The sequence below is a fragment of the Felis catus genome, chromosome B3 (genome assembly GCF_018350175.1).
Source record: "Felis catus isolate Fca126 chromosome B3, F.catus_Fca126_mat1.0, whole genome shotgun sequence".
NCBI classification, from domain to species: Eukaryota; Metazoa; Chordata; class Mammalia; order Carnivora; family Felidae; genus Felis; species Felis catus.
Window position 1 is genome coordinate 3,360,548 of NC_058373.1, and position 23,496 is coordinate 3,384,043.

The 23,496-nt window shown below is 48.3% G+C and overlaps 1 protein-coding gene across 1 annotated transcript in view; it reads right to left on the reverse strand.

The window, feature by feature from the left end:
* The window catches only part of ADAMTSL3 (ADAMTS like 3), a 351,370-nt gene that overhangs the window by 301,545 nt on the left and 26,329 nt on the right, over positions 1-23,496 (reverse strand). Inside the window, exon 3 of the mRNA XM_023254830.2 lies at positions 526-645. Coding sequence (XP_023110598.2) covers positions 526-645 — 120 coding nt within the window. The remainder of the gene's footprint in view (positions 1-525; positions 646-23,496) is intronic.

The following is a 23,496-nucleotide window of genomic DNA, read 5'->3' on the forward strand; positions in this document are numbered from 1 at the left end:
CAGAGAGGGAGAGAGACAAACCATAAGAGACCCTTCAGGACTAAGAGCAAACTGAGGGTAGACGGGGGGTGGGGGAGAGGGGAAATGGGTGATGGGCATTGAGGAGGGCACTTGTTGGGATGAGCACTGGGTGCTGTATGGAAACCAATTTGACAATAATTTATATTTAAAAAAACAAAAAGAAAGAAAACAGAAAACAGTGCCGTTGGACAACTTCAGAACTGAATAATAAATTTGGTGATGAGTAAAATGAACGAAGCCGTCATGTATATTTCTGATGAAAGTAAGAAAAAAGTGACTCAAGCCAACCTCCCCACCAGAGCAAGAGCCACACATTGCGTAGGAAATTGTATACAAGCATGGGCAGGCCAGCAGTCTCGGGATCACTCCAGAGAGCCAAAGGCGTATCGTGTTAGCTGTGCCAAGGGGGAAAACACAATTATTTTGAAGTTATTTTTGAGAAACCACTTCCTGCCCGTCGGCAAATGGCAAAGCCAAAGGTAAGCTCTTTTATGAGGTTCTTACCTGGTCATCATAGCGGTAGGTGAGGAACTGCTCCCCGGTCGTGTCTTCGAGGAAACTTCCCTGAGGGGAAAGTGCAAACTCAGGAAGGAAATACGCTCCAGGAGACTTCTCTGCTGCGGTCTGAAAGGCAAGGTCACCTGGTTACAAACGAGGCTCCAGTGAGCACCCCCGAAAAACCGTGATTGTACCCACTAAAGTCTGTAGTAAGAAAAGGGAAGTGACCTCTCTTAGTAAAGGCCAAGGTGTGAGATGCACCAGGTGTCTGTGTTGAGGCACTGGTAGGCTAGGATATCACACAGCTTCACCTCAAGTTGGCGCACACGGTTATTTATTCCCCGACACCTGCCCCCTCCCCACAACCCTCCAATGATTCAGCTACAGTGTGGTTAACTTGATTATTTAAAAAAAAATTTTTAATGTTTATTTACTTTTGAGAGAAAGAGAAGGAGAGAGAGAGAGAGAGAGAGAGAGAGGTATGAGCAGGGAAGGAGCAGAGAGATGGAGACACAGAATCTAAAGCAGATTCCAGGCTCCGAGCTGTGATCACAGAGCCCGATGCAGGGTTCAAACTCACAGACCGACAGATCATGACCTGAGCTGAAGTCGGACGCTCAACTGACTGAGCCGCTCAGGCGCCCTGCGGTTAACTTGATTATTAAGTGTTGTTGTTACAAATCCATTGTTTCTAGGACTTTCTTTCTTTTGCTTCCTTCCTCCCTTCCTGTCTTCCTTCCTTCCTTCCTGTTTTTGTTTGTTTGGTGAAGGAGTGAGAAATAAATTTTTTTCCCCACTACAAAAGAAATCCACATTCATCGAAGAAACCTTTGAAGATACGGAGGAACACAAAAGAAAACAAAGATCGCCCCATAATCCCCTCAACCTATAATAACCACGTTTAATTGTTTTGGCATATTTCCTTTGAGACTTTACTTTCTCCTAATGCTTTGTATGTTTATGTAAAAATCCAAGATGAAATAAACATGGCTCGTGCAGGAAGACTCCATTTGGTTCAAGGAAAGGCTCATGCGCTGGCGTCTGAAGCATTAGACATAAGCCCCCGCCGTCAGGGTTGAGGGGAGTCAGGAGGGAGGACGTCATCTCTTAGACACTATGGGTTGGGTACAACGACCCAGTGGACTTGCTACCATCACTTGTCATCACCTCCAGCCTGGGGAAGCCCAAGCGAGAAGGTGCTGGAGGCTACACGGATCGCTGCCTTGACTGTTGAAAATGGATGAAAGAGACACAGGAGGTGGGGAGCCCCCAGTGTGCAGCCCCATCCGATCCAAGGACACCGATCAAGGACTACGTCTCCCACAGGAGACCTCACTCCCCCTGTCTGGGCGGGAGTTAAGAATCCAAGAAAGAGGCCACAGGTGTTACCCTGAGGAAAACACTCTCTGCAAACAGGAAGAGGGTGCAGTAAAAGCACCCCTCAAATACCTCTGCTCCCCCAATGGTCACATTCTCAAACTGAAGCAGGAACTCTGGTTAAAGCAAAACGTCCATTTGAACACCACGCTTTAAGAAGAGAAAGCAGTGGCGCCATGGTGGCGCCAGGTCAAGCATCTGACTCTTGGTTTCAGCTCAGGCCATGAACTCGCAGTTCGTGAACTCGAGCCTCGCGTTGGACTCTGTGCTGACGGCACAGAGCCTTCTTGGGATCCCCCGCCCCCGCCCTTCTTGTGTGTTCACTCACAAGCTCTCTCTCTCTCAAAATAAATAAGTAAACTTTAAAAAAAAGAGAGAGAAATCAGTATGTGATACCTTTGTGAAGGCACTTAGAACAGATAACTCTCTCTTTTGGTTAGCCCTAGACTGTTCACAAACATTTCAAGATTTTCTTATTAAATTTCATTCACACGAGGGTTGCAGCACCAAGTGGGTGACAGGAATCTTCCCAGAGCCATGCATCCCCACGTCCCCCTTGCTTTCCCTCAGAGTGGCTTGCTTGAGTCTGGATTACTCTAGTCTGAAGTGAGGAAAATAGGAAAATCACCTGTAAAAGTTCTGTTAAGCAGCAAAGCCTCCCTTGACACAGGGCTGTCACCTCAGTGTTCAGACCACCGCTGTGTTCTGAGCCGGTTTTCTCTGTTACGCCAGCTTCTATTGGGAAGGCTGTGTTGCCAAAGTTATGGGGTCACTTGCAGCCTGCAGCAAAGCCAGGGTGTTAAAGGTCTGGCAGGGAAGTCTGTCCAGGCCCCGCCAGAGGTACAGACTGCATCTATCACACCCGGCCAGCCAGCGTTCTGATCACTGCTGGACATTATCTCTAAGTGGCCTGGGAAGGAAAAGGAAGAGGAGCTAATACCACAGACCCCACAGAGACAACATGGCTCTCACACATCTTAGTGCTCTTTTATGGCTCTCAACATGAAATACTAGAAAAAGCAAAAACCTCTCCAGTACTAACGTTTTCACTCCTCAGTATTTATTAGCATAGGGAAAAAAAACAGCTTGATTATAGCTATGGCTGATTACCTTCTGCTTTCTGACCTGTTTTTCCAATCTTTCAATTTTATCAGGCTCAAAAAACAAAAGTGAGGGGTGCCTGGGTGGCTCAGTCGGTTAACTGTCCAACTTTGACTCAGGTCACGATCTCACAGTTCACAAGTTTGAGCCCCGCCTCAGGCTCTGTGCTGACAGCTTGGAGCCTGGAGCCTGCTTCAGATTCTGTGTCTCCCTCTCTCTCTGCCCCTCCCCTGCTCATAATCTGTCTCTGTCAAAAATAAATAAAGGTTAAAATTTTTTTATTTTTTTTAATTTTTTTTAATTAAAAAAAACAGTGAGATGGAAATTTTAATTAATTTTTTTAATTAAAAAAACAGTGAGATGGAAATAAAAAAGTCCATGTGGAAATAGGAGGTGAATTTAATGATATAATTTCTTACTTCTGTGTATGTTTCCTGGGAAGTCTGAATATGTGTCAAAGATCAATTATTCTCACGAAAGAAAAACACATCTAGGTAAAGCTCAGGAGAAATCTTGCATAACTGCAAGAAAACGATGGATTTCATCTTAAGACAGTTCAGGTAACCTGATTACTAAAACGCCTAGCGAATAGTCCATGAGAATTAGTTGCTGTAGTTGTGATTTGCCTCTTTTGCCTTCAGTGTTCATAGAATGATAATTTTAAATGCCTAAGAAGACTTGCCATGTGTGCCTGGCACCACAGAGCAGAAGGCAGGCCCAGAACCCATGAGCAGCTATGTGTGAAGACACAGATCTAGTTACCAAAAGGGGGGGGGGTCGTTGGGAGGTGTCTGGGAGCATCACCTGAAAACAGCTCCCTGAATACAAGGGGCCCCCTACTATAGTGATTTATATTTAGTGACCTATACATTCCACATGTATTTACTGAGCACCTACTATATGCCTGGAACCATTCTAAGAGCTCTGGGTACACTGAGGAACAAGAAAGAGGAGGTCCTTGTTTTTACGGAGGTTACCTTCTAAGGCGAAGAGACACCTAGTATGTAAACAAATCCATAAACAAGAGGAAGAAAGTTCTACGTGCTCTAAAGGAAGCAAACAGGGTGATAGGAGAATAAGGTTGAGTTTGCAGAAAGAGTCAGTGAGGCTGATCCCGTGTGGATGAGGAAGAGAGAAGCTGAAGGGGAGACGAGAGAGAACGGAAGGAAGAGGCAGGACATTCAGAGCACTGTGGGCCCAGGCAAGGGGTTAGAGAACCACCAGGAGTATCTCAAAGGTTGACTGCTTCATGGAGGAGGGGTTAGAGGAGGCAGCAATGGAGCCATAAAGACCAGCTGGGAGGCGGCTGCACTAATCCAGGTGAGAAGAGATGACTCCCCGGACGAAGTGATGCCAGTGGAGAAGGGAGAGCTGAATAGGCCAGAAGTAGGTCCTCCAAGAGTTGCTGGTGGGTGAGAAGAAGGGAGGAATCAAAGATAATTTCTGGGGTTCTGGCCTGAGCAGCAGGCCATAAAGGAGCACCATAGATGGGCAGCCCCAGCAGGAAGAGAGGGGCAGAGAGGTGATAGCTGTGTTTGAGTCGCGTGGCATCTGAGATGCCTTCGTGGCATCCAAGTGGAGAGCTTGGGTTGGCTTGTCATATGCAAGTCTGGAGCTCAGAAACGCAGTCTCAGCCTGAAGCCAGAGATCTGGAAGTCATTGTTTACGTTTTCATATATACACACCTCCTGAAAGAGAAAAGAGACAAGAGGGCTTTGTCTGGGACCCTCCACAATTCTAATGTCTAGCCGTGAGTAGAGGAGGAGCCAGCCAAAGAGATTAAAACTGGTAATCATTTAGAGAGGAATAAAGGGGGGAAAAAGACAAATATTGGACCATGGATGGGTTCAGCATCAAATAGAGCAACCGACTACCTTGAACGGCCCTGGGAGACTGAATAAGATGAGACCAGAGATGGGTCCCCTGGGTCTGGCAAGAAGGAGGTCATTGTTGACGTGGACAAGAGGAGGTACAGTGAAGTTGCAGGGACCACGGAAATGGTTTGAGGAGTGGATAAGATAAGAGGAAGAAGAGACCAGGAAGGGACCCTTAGAACCGGGCACCGGCTAGAGGGAACACACAGGTACGGGCAGAACTGGTAAAGACGGGAGAAACCGGAGCACGTCTGTTGGGTTATGGGAATCATCCAGTGGTAAGAGGGACTGTGGAGGAGACGAGACACCGCAGGTGCCAAGCCCTTGAGAAGACAGGAGGAATGGGGTCCACAACGTGCGTGGAGAGGCTTGGCTGTCATAAAGGCGAATTAAGTCTACCCCACGCCACACGCACTGGCGGACTCCTGACTTGGACCCTCCGGTCTTCCCTGGGCTTACTCCTTAGACACCCTTCTAACGGGGCCTGAGATCACGCACCTGTTTCTATCACCCTGCTTCCCAAGTAGGCTTTCTGGCCTCAGAGCCGCTGTTTCCTGGGCCTCTCTGGAACCGTCCCACACCTGAAAGAATGCATGGCCCGCATTTCCTCCCCACCGGCCGCCTTCGCTGGCAAGGTGGGGCCGTCCCGAGCCGGGCGTCCCTGAAATCTTCTGAGCTTCCTTTTGTAACACCACGACAGTCCTCCGTAGCTAGAGCATTCATCGCTGTGTTTCTAGACTGTTCAAAACATCTACAGACCTTTCATAAGCTCCTTTCGTGAGCTTTCTTTTTGTCCCCTTAAGCTCAGGTTGGGTAAAACGAGGTATGTTTGCCCCACATGTTATTCCTGCCCAGGCTTCTGCCTCTCCTGCCAGGACCACGTTGGTGCTGCATTCTGGGGGAAGTTCCCTAAGGCTGAGAACAGGGTCTCTACCACGTCTGCCGTGTCTCCACAGTAGGTGTGTGGGCAGCGGGAAGGAAAGACTGGCGGACCGCACGACCTGAGCCCCGCAGGCCAGGGTCGGCTTGCTCAGCAGCCCCAGCTCCACCTGTAGACGCTCAGCATCACTGGTCCCCGGGGCCAAGGAGGCTCAGGGTCACTGATCCCCGGGCCAGGCAGATCCTTCTCCACACCCACACCCGCATCCCAGTCCTTGTTACTGACAATGAAGACTACACTTGGGGCGCCTGGGCGGGGGGGGGGCTCAGTCAGTTAAGCGTCCAACTTCGGCTCAGGTCATGATCTCACAGCTCGTGGGTTCGAGCCCCGCGTCAGGCTCTGTGCTGACAGCTCGGAGCCTGGAGCCTGCTTCGGATTCTGTGTCTCCCTCTCTCTCTGCCTCTCTGCGTCTCTCTCTCTCTCTCTCTCTCTCTCTCTCTCAAAAAATAAAGAAACATTAAAAAAATTTAAAAAAAAAAGACTCTGCACTCGACTCCTTTTATCAAGTCCCTTACTCCTGAGGAAATTTCCAATCATTCCGGAGTTGATTCTACAGCTTTGGTACAGCCCAAGTCCCTTCCCTGGGATGGCAACGAGGCCGCACCAAGGTCACAGGGCACGGCCATGGCTGCCTGATGTCTGAAGAGCTGTAGTGTGTCATCCCAGGGTTATGAACGCCCAGCACTTGACACGACCTTCTCAGTGATCTAATCCAGCCTGTCTACCTCAGAAATCCTGCCAGACGCCCTGCAGCCTCTACTTGAATACCTTTCATGATGAGCAGCTCCCTCGCTACCAAGGCAACAGGGATGTGTCAGAATCTAGCAAGCTCACAGACGCCCAACTGGTCAGAAGAGGTCCACTGCTCCCCAGTGGAGGTATGAGGTGCCCTGGCCACCAGCACTGCCCTCTGGCCGCCCTCTCCCCCAGCCGCCCCCTGCACCTCCCCTCCAAACACACACATGCTGAGCTGGGTTCCAGAGTCTGCACACAGTGAGCATCGGAGTGCCAGAATGCGAGGAACTTTAGAGATGCTTTAATCCCAGCCCGCATCTCCGACCGTCCAACAAGGCATTCGTTAGAGGCCCTCTGGAGAGAAGGCTGGGGAAGAAGGAAATCAAGCCTACCGAGCATCGCTGTCAGACAGGGTTTGTGTAGACGGTCTCATTGTGTCCTCACATGCACCCTGCAACATGGGTGCCATTCACCTCATTTCACCCGAAGAAACCCAGACACGGGAGGACAGGTGGTCTGTGCAGGGGGGCACATGAGCTCCCAGCTGCCAAGGGCAAGTTCACCTCTGTTTGGCTTCCCTGCCTCCCTCTGGGGAAACCAGTCTGCGGAAGAGTGGGCCTTCCTTCGGGAGAACCGGCTGAGTTCACCGGCGGCTGCAGCACCAACATCCTCGCCCAGAAGGCAGCGGACTTCCTACGTGTCAGGGGGGTGGCAGTGCGCGGCTCCTCGCGGGACGAGGTGACCCAAGATGTCAGGCCCTTAAGTAGCGAGAGTCAGAGGGAAGGCAGGGGGAGGGAAGCCGGGCCAGGAAGCGTGCAATCTTCCCAGGGCACAGATCCAGGGCCCGGAGAGAAGCTGCCAGAATGCATCATCCCCCCAGCCACTGTCCACAGCTGCCGAGTCACCAGGGACGGGGTCAGGAGGAATCCAAATGGCCCCTCCAGGGACTGTGAATCTGAGACCTGGGGATGCAGCTGTGTCCCCCCCCCCCCCGTCCCCCTCCAGCTGAAGGCTCTGACTCTGGCAGGAAGGACTGAATATGTGATGGCAAGTCAAGGACAAGATTTCAGCGTCCCAGGCCTCAGTTTGTACTCCATAAGGATGGGGAATGCCTATCAGGACTGAGCAAAAGGTCTGGCTGACATACCAGAGGGAGAAGAGGACGTCCTACAGCACAGAATGGGGCCCCACATGCCTCAAAAGTCAAGCAGCGACTTTTACACAGCGTGACTCCTGTTTAAGCACCTCTCCCAGCTTGTTCTGAGCACACACGTGACACGGAACATCCATCTCCCTCCCTCCGAACGCCACGCCGCTAACCTCTACAGACTCACGCTCAGTGAAGGCCACCAAGCCTCTGAGCCACGTGCCACTGCGAAGCCACGACCCCGCAGTCTGAGAGCCAGACCGCACCGTTCCCCGCCGTCCACATTCTCAAGACCCTCCGGCCCGTCGAGGCTTTGGATCCCAGCTCCACTGACCGACAGCCACGTCGCTGTCGCATGGCTTCGTGTCAGCCCAGATCTCAGCAGCACGCCCTCTGTGCATCCTTCTGACTGCAACACACACGGAGCAGGAACAGGGCCGGTGGCCGGGCCCCTTACCAAGCCACCAAGAGCCTGTCTCCGGGCTGACAGTCCCTTCATTTCAGATGTCTCCATGTCGGCCGCTTAGGGATTCAAGAAACACCCTGCCAGATGCTTCACATCCGCAGCGATACAGCCCACGAAGTAAGATGGCACACGGGAGAGCCGAGATCCCACCAGATCTTAGTAAGGTTGGGACAGAAGCGAACCCCTCGAAAGCAAAGCCCTGAGCCGCTAATGCAGGACGGACGGTTCCTCAAGACACCAGCGCGTAGCAGAAAACCGTCAAGGCTCCCGTCTGGAACATCAGCGCACAGGAAGTCGATCTCTATTCATGGCAACCAAGATCTGCGGGTGTGAGCTCACTACCTGGATGGGAGGTTGGGACCACGCCTTTCAACGGTAACATTCGATGAGTCCAGAAGAGTGCCCTGCAGGTGCGGCAGCCAGAACCCCCAGACCTCGGGGACAGTCTGCAGGGACTCTGTTCTCTGGAGCGGCCTGGATGGCACAGGACCTTACAGTTTGCACCTTCCAAAGCCCACGGAGGGGGAAATCAGGTTAACCAATACTATTTAAGCTCAGCATACCAACTACAGTTTCATTCCAAAAAGCACAACGTGCATTTTGTTTCTTGAACCTGAAGGTTAAAAACAAAACAAAACAAAAAGCCCTCCATTTTGTTTTTTCAAGGAGGATGTCATCATTCCAAGGCTTTTCAAACTCTTAGGTGTCCCAACGCTCCCTGATTAAATAAGATAATATTTACTTTGGCAGGATTGGAAAAGCGGGCTGAAAGAAAATTTGTTTTAGTGGGTTTTTTTTTTTTGTTAGTTTTTACAAATTAATGCGAGGGACTTAAGATCTGTCTTCTCGGGGTGCCTGGGTGGCTCAGTCGGTTAAGTGGCAGACTCTTGATTTCAGCTCAGGTCATGATCTCATGGTTCTTGAGTTCAAGCCCCACGTTGGGCTCCGGGCTCACAGCGTGGAGTCGGTGTGAGATTCTCTCTCCCTCTCTTTCTCTGCCCCTCCCCTGCTCATGCACATGCTCTCTCAAAATAAATAAATAAAACTTAAAAAAAAATTTTAAAAGATTTGTCTTCCCCGCTCACCAGCAACTAATTAATATGTTCTCTTAATATCGCTGGGCTGAAAGACTGGACATTTGGATAAATATCTCAGTAGACCTGAGGTAAAATGCCACGTAGTTTCAAACTTCAGCGACACTCTGGGTCACGTTTGGCCAAGAAATCTAAAGGGCAGACCCTCCTGGATCCCTCCTGGAGCTGTGAGTGGGGAGGGGGGTGCCTTTGGGCGTGCATATTCAGAATGAGCTGCTAAACACAGAAGGTCTTTCCCTGAATTTATCACGTTAAGACTCTTGTTAGCAAACTGGAATTTGGAGCTGATAAACATCATTCACAGCACTAGTCATCCTGCCTCTAAATACGTACTCTCTAATTTTCTCTTTCTCTCCTTCCCTCCCCTCTCCCCCTACACAGACACACACACACGCGCACACACACACACACACACACACACACACACACACACACAAAGGCGAACACATCTTAAACAGCACTGACAAAGCAGAACCAAGAGTCATGGGTGAAAAGATCGTGCTGGAACAGACTTCATCTCTGGCTCCCTAAAGGAGAAAACCTGGCAGAGGAGTCCTACTCCCTCCCCCCATCTTTCAGCCGTCTTGAGTGCTCAGAGCTGGGCTTTGTGCACGGAAGACATCCGACAATTAACTTTCTTTCCCAATCAAAGCCACACAGGTCACCCCCTCCGCCCCCGCAGGGCCCTGCATGACTGACGCCAGAATATTCTCTCCACCACAGAAAGACCAAAATGCTCTGCCCGAATACCACGCTGGCCCTTCACAAGGGGCTATTTCAGAGTTCCACGATGACTCTCAGCCTGGAGAGGAAGGAAAGCCTCGCCCTGCCAATAAACACAATCCAGATCCTCCTCTGCCGGAGCCCACCCCCAAAACAATTTCATTTAAGAGTTCATTTTTCAAGACCTTGAAGTAAGCTGACCCACTGGAATCAGCTTCAATTAGCAAAAGGTCACATGGAAATAACTCTGCCCTAAAATACCTCAGGGGAAAAACACTGAACGTTGTGTCCCCCAAACAGGGCTCTACTGGTAAAGAAAAACACTAGGGGCGCCTGGGTGGCTCAGTCGGTTAAGTGTCCGACTTTGGCTCAGGTCATGATCTCATGGTTCGTGGGTTCGAGCCCCGCGTCAGGCTCTGCGCTGACAGCTCAGAGCCTGGAAGCCTGCTTCGGATTCTGTGTCTCCCTCGCTCTCTGCTCCCCCTCGCTTGTTCTCGTTCTCTCTCTCTCACACACAAAAATAAATAAAACATTAAAAATCAGTGATGTTATGGGGCGCCTGGGTGGCTCAGTCAGTTGAGCGTCTGACTCTTGATTTTAGCTCAGGTCATGATCTCACGGTTTGTGGGTTTGAGCCCCATATCTGTGCTGTCAGCATGGAGCCTGGAGCCTGCTTCAGCTCCATCTCTGTCTCTCAAATATAAACGAAAATATGAAAAAAAAATTTTTAAGCAAAAAAAAAAAAAAAAACACCAGGTGCATGGTCATCTCAAACCTGGCTAGACTGTGAACTCGCTAACCCAGGCCGTCCCTCTCCCACCACCCCACCCCCTGGTCCAGTCACCCCAGAAGTTGGCAGAGGAGGGGACCCCCAGTTTCTAAGGACCAGGAGCAGCCACTGTGGGGTGAGGGTGCTATGTGGGAACGACCGTGGCAAACTGGTATTTTGGGGCCACGTCCATGACCCTCCCTGCTCCGTGACGGGGCTTCAACATTCAGGAAGCAGCACCCTCAGGCCCAGTGTGGCCAGTGAGATCTGCACTTTGATCCGAAAGTGGAGGGTGCATTTTCCCACAGCCTCTTCACCACTAACACACATGATTATCTCTCTGGCAGAGAGAAGGCATTTTTGCTTTTTGAATAAAGTACAAACAAGTATTTTATTTTACCAAAGTGGCGGAGAGGGGTAATCCCCAAGCATGGCGCATCCAAGCAATTCTTGGGTCCAGGGCATTGGTTCAGACGCGCGGTCCACACGTGTTTAATAAGCACCTACTACGGACCGGGGCTGTTGTTGACACAGGGAGTTCAGCAGTCAAGGGAACAGACGAGAATCCCTTTTCCCAAGGAGCTTATAGACTTAACTAGGGGAAGCAGAAAATGAACAAAAGAGACAGGTAAGGTGTCCATCACATCACGCGGGAAAAGATTCGGGGGAAAAGTACGAACCGCAGGTTCAAACGGAGTGGTCAGGGCAGGCCAAGGTCGGTCAGGGTGCCCTTGAGAAATCACTCGTTTTCATTTTCTAATTTTCTGAACTGACAAGTTGGAACCTGCCATTTTCCTTGGAGGTTTCAAACTGTCTGCATTCTCCAGGACCCTGGCGGGGACCCGCAGGGACTCATCTGCTCCTGCCCACAGCAGCGGTGGGACCCTGGACTCCCTGGCCCCAAGTGCCACTCTGCCTCCACAGGCATCCGACTCCAGCCAGGCGGGGCCCTGGCGCTCCTCCCTGGTTGTTCCCAGGTCTCCTGCCTCCAGCGAGCCACAGCCCGGCCGGCAGCAGGCCCCAATAACACGAGCGTGGCATAAAAGTGTGCAGAGAACAGCCCTAGAAGATGAGGGAATACTCAGCAGGCCTGGTGTCTCTCAGAGCCCATGACTGAGTATCAGCAAATCTGTGTGTATCCCTCACGTATGAATTTGCATTCACTCAGTAGCCATGAAAAAAAGAAAGAAGAGAAGAGAAAAAGAAAGGCAGGCAGGCAGGCAGGCAGGCAGGCAGGAAGGAAGGAAGAAAAGAAAGGGAGGAAGGAAGGAAGGAAGGAAGGAAGGAAGGAAGGAAGGAAGGAAGGAAGGAAGGAAAGAAAGGGAGGAAGGAAGGAAGGGGGAAGAGAGAAGGAGGGAGAATGAAAAGGGAAAGGAAAGGAAAGGAAAGGAAAGGAAAGGAAAGGAAAGGAAAGGAAAGGAAAGGAAAGGAAAGGAAAGGAAAGGAAAGGAGGAAGGAAGGAAGGAAGAAAGGGAGGAAGGAAGGAAGAAAGGGAGGAAGGAAGGAAGAAAGGGAGGAAGGAAGGAAGAAAGGGAGGAAGGAAGGAAGGAAGGAAGGAAGAAAAGAAAGGGAGGAAGGAAGGAAGGAAGGAAGGAAGGAAGGAAGGAAAGGAGGGAGAATGGAAAGGGAAAGGAAAGGAAAGGAAAGGAGGAAGGAAGGAAGGAAGGAAGAAAGGGAGGAAGGAAGGAAGAAAGGGAGGAAGGAAGAAAGGGAGGAAGGAAGGAAGAAAGGGAGGAAGGAAGGAAGGGGGAAAGAGAGAAGGAGGGAGAATGAAAAGGGAAAGGAAAGGAAAGGAAAGGAAAGGAAAGGAAAGGAAAGGAAAGGAAAGGAAAGGAGGAAGGAAGGAAGGAAGAAAGGGAGGAAGGAAGGAAGAAAGGGAGGAAGGAAGGAAGAAAGGGAGGAAGGAAGGAAGAAAGGGAGGAAGGAAGGAAGGAAGGAAGGAAGGGAAGGGAAGGAGGGAGAATGGAAAGGGAAAGGAAAGGAAAGGAAAGGAAAGGAGGAAGGAAGGAAGGAAGGAAGGAAGGAAGGAAGGAAGGAAGGAAGGAAGGAGGAGAGAGAGAAGGAGGGAGAATGAAAAGGGAAAGGAAAAGAAAGGAAAGGAAAGGAAAGGAAAGGAAAGGAAAGGAAAGGAAGAAGGAAGGAAGGAAGAAAGGGAGAAAGGAAGGAAGGAAGAGGGAAAGAGAGAAGAAGGAGGGAGAATGAAAAGGGAAAGGAAAGGGAATGAAGGAAGGAAGGGAGGGAGAGAGGGAGGGAGGAAGGAAGGAAGGAAGAAAAGAAAGGGAAAGAAAAGGAAAGAAAAGAAAAAATCAGAAAGCATTACCAGTTCTTCCCGATTTGGCAATGAGACACCACCCAACCTGACACAGTCCAGGGACATACTCGTGTTTATTCAAGATCTTTCTCACCCCTACGGCTTTATTTCTTTCAGGAAACAGCTCGTCTGTGTGGCTGAAATCATGCAGCCTTCCAAAATGCAGCCTTCCAAGAGAAGGAAAAGACAGAAATGTGCTGTTTGCATATACTCGGAAAAACACTTATATTCATCATAAGCCGGTTTGTTTTTCTGAGCTTAGCAAGACAGGAAGTTTTCAGCGCTAACACGTCAGCAGAGCGGCCAAGTTCGCTGTTGGGATGCTCCTGTCTTTCGGAATTCTTAAACAAGCAAGACACAGGAAGAGAGTGATTCAGAGGCAGGGTGTCTTTGGTCCGTGTGTATAAAAGGGCATCCCCCTAATTTCCACAAACTGCGTGAAAACTGGGGGGTCTGTCACATAAAATGCCAAGGACTTCTTGGAAACAAAAAGTGCTACTTTTACAAAATGAAGATGCTAACATCAACCCCAATGGTAACAAAGCCATATTGGAACCATAAATCAGCAGAAGAAAGCGTTACGAACACATTGCCTCTCGTTACAAAAGAAAGCGAGAGACAGAGATGCAAACCATAGCCTTTGATCCAAGTGAGATGTGGGTCGTGATACAGGTTTACGTGTGTAAGTTGCCACATTTCTTTTGAGGGCTGACAACATCATCATACCGTTCCATATGTGTTTGACACGAAAATGGCATGTAGTTTTAAGTCCTGAGTAAACACAGGATTCGTTTTATTCATGGTACTGGATACGTTCAGGATCACGTTCATACACTAGCCACACTTGGAAACACCAAACACCTGTTACAACTGGTGACAGACGGTCAAGTTTAGAAAGGGAGCCGGATTTGCAGCTGGGAGTCCGGGCTCCGGGCTCCCACCCACCTTCACAGGAGACCGTGTGGTTCTCCACACACCCTTCTCGTCCCCAGGGCTTTCTCGCCACATCGTTAAACACGGGGACCAGCCTCGGCGAGCTCCAAAATGCCCCACGACGGGAGGAAAACCAGGCAAAAAGATGTAGGTGTAGTGATTTTGTTTCTTTACTGTTACTGCGTTTTTTATAGTATCAAAGGAGTATTGTTGGTATGAATTTAGAAAAAGTCTCCTGAGCAAAAACTGAGAGCTTTTTCCCTGAGATCAGGAACACGACAGGGATGTCCACTCTCACCGCTGTTGTTTAACGTAGTGTTGGAAGTGCTATCATCAGCAATGCGACAACAAAAGGAAATAAAAGGCGTCAAAACTGGCAAAGATGAAGTTGAGCTTTCACTTTTTGCAGATGACATGATATTATACATGGAAAATCCAATAGACTCCACCAAAAGTCTGCTAGAACTGATACATGAATTCAGCAAAGCTGCAGAATACAAAATCAATGTACAGAAATCAGTTGCATTCCTATAGACTAATAATGAAGCAACAGAAAGACAAACAAAGAAACTTATCCCATTCACAATTGCACCAAGAAGCATGAAATACCTAGGAATAAACCTAATCAAAGATGTAAAAGATCTGTATGCTGAAAACTATAAAAAGCTTATGAAGGAAATTGAAAAAGATATAAAGAAATGGAAAAACATTCCATGCTCATGGGTTGGAAGAATAAATATTGTCAAAATGTCAATACTACCCAAAACAAGCTACACATTCAATGCAATCAATCCCAATCAAAATTGCACCAGCATTCTTCTCGAAGCTAGAACAAGCAATCCTAAAATTCATATGGAACCACAAAAGGCCCCGAATAGGCAAAGTAATTTTGAAGAAGACCAAAGCAGGAGGCATCACAATCCCAGACTTTAGCCTCTACTACAAAGCTGTCATCATCAAGACAGCATGGGATTGGCACAAAAACAGACACACAGACCAATGGGAGAGAATAGAAACCCCAGAACTAGACCCACAAACGTATGGCCAACTCATCTTTGACAAAGCAGGAAAGAATATCCAATGGAAAAAAGACAGTCTCTTTAACAAATGGTGCTGGGAGAACTGGACAGCAACATGCAGAAGGTTGAAACTAGACCACTTTCTCACACCATTCACAAAAATAAACTCAAAATGGATAAAGGACCTGAATGTGAGACAGGAAACCATCAAAACCCTAGAGGAGAAAACAGGAAAAGACCTCTCTGACCTTAGCTGTAGCAATTTCTTACTTGACACATCCCCAAAGGCAAGGGAATTAAAAGCAAAAATGAACTATTGGGACCTCATGAAGATAAAAAGCTTCTGCACAGCAAAGGAAACAACCAACAAAACTAAAAGGCAACCAACGGAATGGGAAAAGATATTTGCAAATGACATATCGGACAAAGGGCTAGTATCCAGAATCTATAAAGAGCTCACCAAACTCCACACCCGAAAAACAAATAATCCACTGAAGAAATGGGCAGAAAACATGAATGGACACTTCTCTAAAGAAGACATCCAGATGGCCAACAGGCACATGAAAAGATGCTCAACGTCGCTCCTCATCAAGGAAACACAAATCAAAACCACACTCAGATATCACCTCATGCCAGTCAGAGTGGCCAAAATGAACAAATCAGGAGACTATAGTTGCTGGAGAGGATGTGGAGAAACGGGAACCCTCTTGCACTGGTGGTGGGAACGCAAACTGGTGCAGCCACTCTGGAAACCAGTGTGGAGTTTCCTCAAAAAATTAAAAATAGATCTACCCTATGACCCAGCAATAGCACTGCTAGGAAATTACCCAAGGGATACAGGAGTGCTGATGCATAGGGACACTTGTACCCCAATGTTTCTAGCAGCACTCTCAACAATAGCCAAATTATGGAAAGAGCCTAAATGTCCATCAACTGATGAATGGATAAAGAAATTGTGGTTTATATACACAATGGAGTACTACATGGCAATGAGAAAGAATGAAATATGGCCCTTTGTAGCAACATGGATGGAACTGGAGAGTGTGATGCTAAGTGAAATAAGCCATACAGAGAAAGACAGATAACCATATGTGTTCATTCTTATGTGGATCCTGAGAAACTTAACAGAAACCCACGGGGGAGGGGAAGGAAAAAAAATAGAGGTTAGAGCGGGAGACAGTCAAAGCATAAGAGACTCTTAAAAACTGAGAACAAACTGATGGTTGATGGGGGGAGGGAGGGAGGGGAGGGTGGGTGATGGGTACTGAAGAGGGCATCTTTTGGGATGAGCACTGGGTGTTGTATGGAAACCAATTTGACAATAAATTTCATATATTAAAAACAAAAAACAAAAAAACAAAAAAGAAAAGAAAAGAAAAAGAGAAAAACAATCCCCAGCAGTCAAAGTAAAACTCTGGCATCTTTCATGGTTAAGAGTCAGTGCGTTTTTCTTAAAGCAAAAGCAGGCCCAGGAGAGAACAGCACGGTGACCCCCCTCAGTGACTCAAAGGCCCCTCAGATGCAGCCTCACGAAGCCCGGTGTTTAAAGAAAAACCCAGAATGACACATCTTCAGGATGAAAGAGCCCATGCTGCGGACGTCAGTCCAGTCTTCCCCTGGCCCACCACGGAGAGAGCTCGCGTAAGGTGCACTTGTGCTGTCGGAGGGAGACCCCGTTTCCTCACGTGTAAAGCGGCGGTAAAAACCTCCTACCTCCCCAACGGCTGTGACTGTTTAATGGAATCACGCAAATGGCCGTGCTCTTTAAAATGTTAAGGAGCTGCGCGGTGTAGGACAGCATGAGCGTTGTCGTCACGAAGCCCCCAAAACGCGTGTTTAATGTGAGCGTTAGCGCGAGCGTGTTCCACGGACCTCCTCTCTGCGGGTGCCGTGCTACCATCAGAGGCCACACGAGGCACAGGGCACGTCCTCCGGGGCACCACCGCGGCCGGGTGGGGACAGGACAGGCCGCCTGAAGCCCCGGGAGGAGGGCTCCCAGGAGAGGAGGAGCAGAACGCCACGGGAGCACGCGAGAGGGACGCGCATGAGGCCGAGGCCGAGGACAGAGGTCACACGGAAGGCATCCTGGAGACCAGAGCCGCCACGCTGCCACGTAAAGAACAAGGAGGAATTGGGGAAATGGAGAGAAGGAGAGGGGAGCAGAGCCTTCTAGAAGAACGCGGGCATGACGAACACTGTGGGCAAAACAGGAGACTGGAGACAAGAGGGCAGGCTGGACGAGGGGCCGGGCACAGAACGAGCGAGAAGCAAGGGAGAGCTGGAGAGGCAGGCGTGGGCTGGCAGAGGGGGTCCGCTGACGGATCCAGAAGTCAGTGCTCAACCTTCGGAAGCACATGACCGACGCTGAGCAGGGAAGCGAGGCTACGACTATGGAGACGAGACAGGAGGGGGGCAGACAGAAGGCCGAGAGACTAGCAGGCAGAGAACCTGCTAGAGAACCGGGGGTGGCAATGAGAACAGAGAGGGGACTGAACCACAACGTGTCTCAGAACTCAAGGAAAAAATTACGCCAATATGTTCGAAACATCAGGAGACATAAAAACATTTTAGAAAAAAAATCTAAATAATCAAGACTGACTCTTAGGGGCACCTGGGCGGCTCAGTTGGTGAAGCGCCCGACTTCGGCTCAGGTCATGATCCCGGGGTCTGCGAGTTCAAGCCCCGCATCGGGCTCTGTGCTGGCAGCTCGGAGCCTGGAGCCTGCTTCGGATTCTGGGTCTCCCTCTCTCTGTGCCCTTCTCTCCCTCTCTCTCTCTCTCAGAATTAAATAAAAACTAAATACATAATAAAATAAATAAAATAAGGTAAAAATCATGTTATGAACCTAGAGTGGTAATCATTGCACAATATATGTAAGTCAAACCATTATGCTGCACATCTTAAACCCATACGGTGATGTATGTCAATCACCTCTGAATAAAACTGGAAAAACTCATGTTACATAAGTTGCTTTATAGATATAATACCTGTATTTACTTATAGATAATAGAATAAGTTTTATGTTAGACCTGTAGTATACGCATGTTTATATTTAACACTAAATACACACAGCCTCTTATATCAGTGGGAAAGTCGTGGCTCATTCAAGAAATTCTTTAGGACAATAGGTACATTAGGAGGAAAAAGGGCAAACTCAGATTCGTCCTCAATCAATGCACCAAAATGAATTCCATGTGGAAAAATATAATGGCTAAAATATATGTTATATTATATCGAATACATCACATCACACATACCTTGCCATACATATATATATATATATATACACACATACCTTTTTTTAGAATCAAGAATCATGAAAGAAAGGTCTGACAGCCATCTGACTGTCTTCCCATTGTAAATTACTTCTTTCATCTGGAATTTCTGAACGTATGTACGAAAGCTGATTTAAGCATTTGTCAAAGAATGTGGCTTCCTAGAAAGACCACTTCTATTTGATGGCTGTCTGTTCGTGTGTGGGGGCCATGCTTTCCTGTTCGCTTGGGTTGCAAATTTTTGTTGAAAACTAGACACTTTAACTATGATAATGTGGCATCTCTGGAAAGCTTCTCATCGGCATCTTTAGAAGTCAAACGTTTTCTCAGAATACGGGTAGGTCTCCGTTTGGGTCTTTTCTCATCGGCCCTGACTGTAACCCTCTAGGCTCCAGCCTTCTCCTCATTCTAGGAAGCTCTCCCCTCGAGTCCCCTCACTGTGGCCTCTTCTCCATCCTTCCCTCTCTTTCCTGCTGTGGCTGTCGTGTGGACACCAGGTATCCTCGGTCGGGGTCTGCTCTCCAAGGCTCTCAGCACTTCCCTCACGGTTGACACTTGGTGGTTTTCCACTGTGTTACACAGCGTTTCGTCCCCTGGCATTTCCTTCAACTCACCCACTGCATTTTCGCTTTGAAAGCCTCAGTTATTTTCAGTTTAAGAAAGCCATTCGGGGCTGGCGCAGAATCTCCTTAAGGACCCTGGATGGTTTTGGAATTAAACGTGGGGCCTCTGTGCTCTTGCATCCATGATGCTGCTCGAGTCTGCTCCGAGAGGCTGCCATCCCAGCCAGGGCAAGGAGGACACACAACCGATGTCCCTGAAGGCGCCAGAGAACCAGCTGGCCACTCGGAGGTCTCCTAGGGTACAAGGAGACATCGCCTCTGACCCTGAGCCCCCTTCTCTTCCCAGCGGGAGAAAGCCCTGAGCCTGTATCCTAATGCACAGTCTGCATTAGGAGCTGGTACAGCCTGGACTCTCTTTCCAGACCAGCCTGCCCACCAGCCCCAGAATCACCCCTTTGCCAGAGGGGTGGATGGCCTTAAATGGCCTCAGAGGAGAGGGTCGCATGAACCAGTTCGATCTGCTATCACCATACGATTGCATGACCTTAAATGATTCTGGTATAGCTACTGGACAGAATGAAATATGTTTAATGCCTATAAAATCTTGGTGTGGGGGAAAAATCTTTAGAAACACAACTCCAAAGGCAGAAACCATAAAAATATGTACTGAATTAATGTCAAAAGTAAAATTTTAGGTAAAATTTAAAAGTGAATACCAAAAAAAGGAGTAACCCAATTAAGAAATGGGCAGAAGACATGAATAGACACTTTTCCAAAGAAGACCTACAGATGGCCAACAGACACATGAAAAGATGTGCAACATCACTCATCATCAGGGAAATGCAAATTACAGCTACAATGAGATAGCATCTCACACCTGTCAGAATGGCTAAAATTAACAACACAACACAGGAAACAACAGGTGTTGGTGAGGATGTGGAGAAAGGGGAACCCTCTTACACTGCTGATGGGAATGCAAACTGGTGCAGCCACAGACACACACACACACACACACACACACACACACACACAATGAATATTACTCAGCCATAAAAAAAGAATGAAATCTTGCCATTTGCAATAGCACGGATGGAGCTAGAGAGTATAATGCTAAGTGAAATAACTCAGAGAAAGATAATTACCACCGAATTTACTCACAGGTAGAATTTAAGATACAAAAACACGCAGAGGGGGAAAAAAGAGAGAGGTAAACCAAGAAACAGACTCTTCACTATAGAGAACACCCTGCTGGTCCCCAGAGGGGAGGTGGGAGGGTACTTGTTGTGATGAGTATCCGGTGATGTACTGAAGTGTTGAATCACTCTATTGTACACCTGAAATTGATATTACACTGTATGTTAACTAACTGGGATTTAAATAAAAACTTTAAAAAAATTCCTTTCAGAAAAACTTCTAAGTGAAAAATAAAACATTAAAATATTTCAAACATAAGTAACAGGGAAAAGATTATTAACTATTAGCTATTAATTAAAATCACTTTTAAAAATCAGTAAGAAGATGAGGAATAGCTTAATAGAAAAATGGGCAAAAACATGAATAGGAAACCCGTAAAAGAAGAAATGAACATAGCTATTAAGCTTACGAATGTCACCAGCAATAAAAAATAAATTCCAAATGCTTATCGGATCGGCAAAGACTTTTTAAAATATGACCCACTGCTGGCAAGGTTCATGTCTGAAACACAATATAACAAACTGGACTTTCAAATGTTTAAATTCAAATAAAGAACACACTGCAATCCTAACTTTAAAAGTGTGCACTGGGGGGACCTGGGTGGCTCAGTTGGTTAAGTGTCTAACTTCGGCTCTGGTCACGATCTCACGGTTCATGGGTTTAAGCCCCGCATCAGGCTCTGTGCTGACAGCTCAGACCCTGGAGCCTGCTTCAGATTCTGTGTCTCCCTCTCTCTCTGTCCCTCCCCCCTCTCGTGCTCTCTTTCTGTCTCTCAAAAATAAACATTAAGAAAAATGTTTTAATGTGCAGAAAAAAATTCTGCATCCCCAATACAATCTCAAAACAAATCCAAGTTTAAAAGCTAACATAGCTACTAGGGTGGCTCAGTCGGTTGAGCCACTAGGGTGGCTCAGTCGGTTGAGCGTCCGACTTCGGCTCAGGTCATGATCTCACGGTTCGTGAGTTCGAGTCCCACGTTGGGTTCTGTGCTGACAGCTCGGGGCCTGGAGCCTGTTTCAGATTCTGTGTCCCCCTCTCTCTCTGCTCCTCCCCTGCTCACACTGTCTCTCTCTCAAAAATACATAAAGATTAAAAAAAAATTTTTTTTAAAAGCTAACATAGCTAAACCTACAATACAAATAGGACACCGGGGAAGATAAAACACCTTAGCACATTCACGGATGCATTCCTTCAGTATTTTTGAGCAGCAGGTCTGTGCCAGGCCATGCGGGAGGCACTGAGGACACGACAGTAAGAGCCACAGACACAATTCTCCCCTCAAGAAATTTATATTCTAAAGCAATTATCATAAGAGCATTTCGGGCAAATTTTGCCAATTTTAAAATATGCTAATTATATGCCTGCTTTACCTCCCAACCTAAAAACTAACACTGGGGAGTGCTGAAACAACACTCAAAGTTATTTGTGTGTAAATATTAACTTTCCGGAACACATTTAAGTCCTAAGTAGCTAACCAGTGCGGAAAAGCAAGGGGAATGGGGCTTCTACCTACTACAGCCCATGGAAGATCCGGCCCCACCCCGGCTGTCTCCCTGAAAGGAGCAAAGGACACCGGAAATTAGCCGGCTGCGGTCGAAGTGATGCAGGAGACACGGGGCACGGAATGCCGATTCCCACGGCTTCCCGAGAAGTCCCACTGTCCGACACACCACTAGCCACTAGGCGACACGGCAACTGAGTATCTGAAACATGACTACAGTCATCCCCCCCTTACCTGCTCCGAGACCCCCACGGATGCCTGAAACCACAGATTACACCAAACCCTGTACACGCTATTTGTTTTCTACACGTACGTACCTATGATCAGGTTTAACGTACAAATTAGGCCCAGTACGAGATGAACAACAAAAAACAATAATAAAATAGAACCTGGAACGATACACTGCAATCAAAGTTATGTGACTGTGATCTCTCTCTCCAAATATCCTCCCGGTCTGTGCTAATAACCCTTCCTGTGCCGAGGTGACAGACACAACGCCTGCGAGAGCAGGAGACAAGGTGAGGCGAGGGACGCGGGCGCGTGACGTAGCGTGAGGCTGCTACTGACCTCACGACGCATCAGAAAGAGCATCCTCTGCCTCAGGGCCGCAGCGGAGCCCAGGGACCTGAAACTGTGGCAAATGTGACCAGGAATAAGAGGGGGACTCCTGTATTCTGAACTGACATGGGCTGTCAGTGGAAAATAAACACCTGGTTTCAAATACTCAGGATGGAAAAAAAAGAAACAAACCCAAATCAATACATTAAGAAGTTGTGTATTGGGGCGCCTGGGTGGCGCAGTCGGTTAAGCGTCCGACTTCAGCCAGGTCACGATCTCACGGTCCGTGAGTTCGAGCCCCGCGTCAGGCTCTGGGCTGATGGCTCAGAGCCTGGAGCCTGTTTCCGATTCTGTGTCTCCCTCTCTCTCTGCCCCTCCCCCGTTCATGCTCTGTCTCTCTCTGTCCCAAAAATAAATAAACGTTGAAAAAAAAAAAAAATTTAAAAAAGAAGTTGTGTATTGATTACATGTTGAAATAACACTTGGGTATTTGGGGTAAAATGAAACATACTGCGAAAACCGATCTTGTTTCTTTTCACTTATTAATATGGCCACTAGGAAGTGTAGGGTTACCTCTGTGACTGGCATCACGTCTCTGCTGAACGACACAAGACAGGATCCTGGAGTAGTCCTTACTTCCCCGAAAGTTTTGAGGAGAAGGAAGCCCACTGACCCAAGACAGGGGGCTGTTTCTAGCGCCCCCTACTCACCAAGAGGCCGCGTTGGGGCCATGACTAAGCATGAGACCCCTGGAGGGGCTTCAGAAAGGGATAATCAGGCCCTGTTGGCGTCGAAGGCTCCATGCTAAGGGGTCTCCACCCACGCCTCAATTATTGGCTCTGAGGAGAACGGCCATCAAACACAAACCAGCGTGAGAGGCCTACCTGCAAGATGGCACCTCAAAAGTCCAGCACGCCGATGCCAAAATGAAACCGAACAACTACATTCGACGTGGCTCTTGAGCAAGGAGCCGTAAAACAGCACAAACATCCCCACTGTGGTGGTGCGTGCTACGTAAGAACATGAAGCATCTTCCATACCTTCCGTTGCCAGCAGCCACATGTGAACACGACACAAACAGCGTGGCTACACCGATTTTCCTCGGCCTAGCTCACACCCGCTGTTCGAAGCGATGCCCAGGGACGCCTGGGTGGCTCAGTCGGTCAGGCGTCTGACTTCGGCTCAGGTCACGATCTCGCGGTTCGTGGGTTCGAGCCCCGCGTCCGGCTCTGGGCTGACAGCTCGGAGCCTGGAGCCTGCTTCCGATTCTGGGTCTCCCTCTCTCTCTGCCCCACCCCCAGTTGTCTCTCTCTCTCTCTCTCTGTCTCTCTCTCAAAAAATGAATAAACATTAAAAAAATTTTTTTTGAAACAGCTCTGTTCTGATGAAAAGTGTCT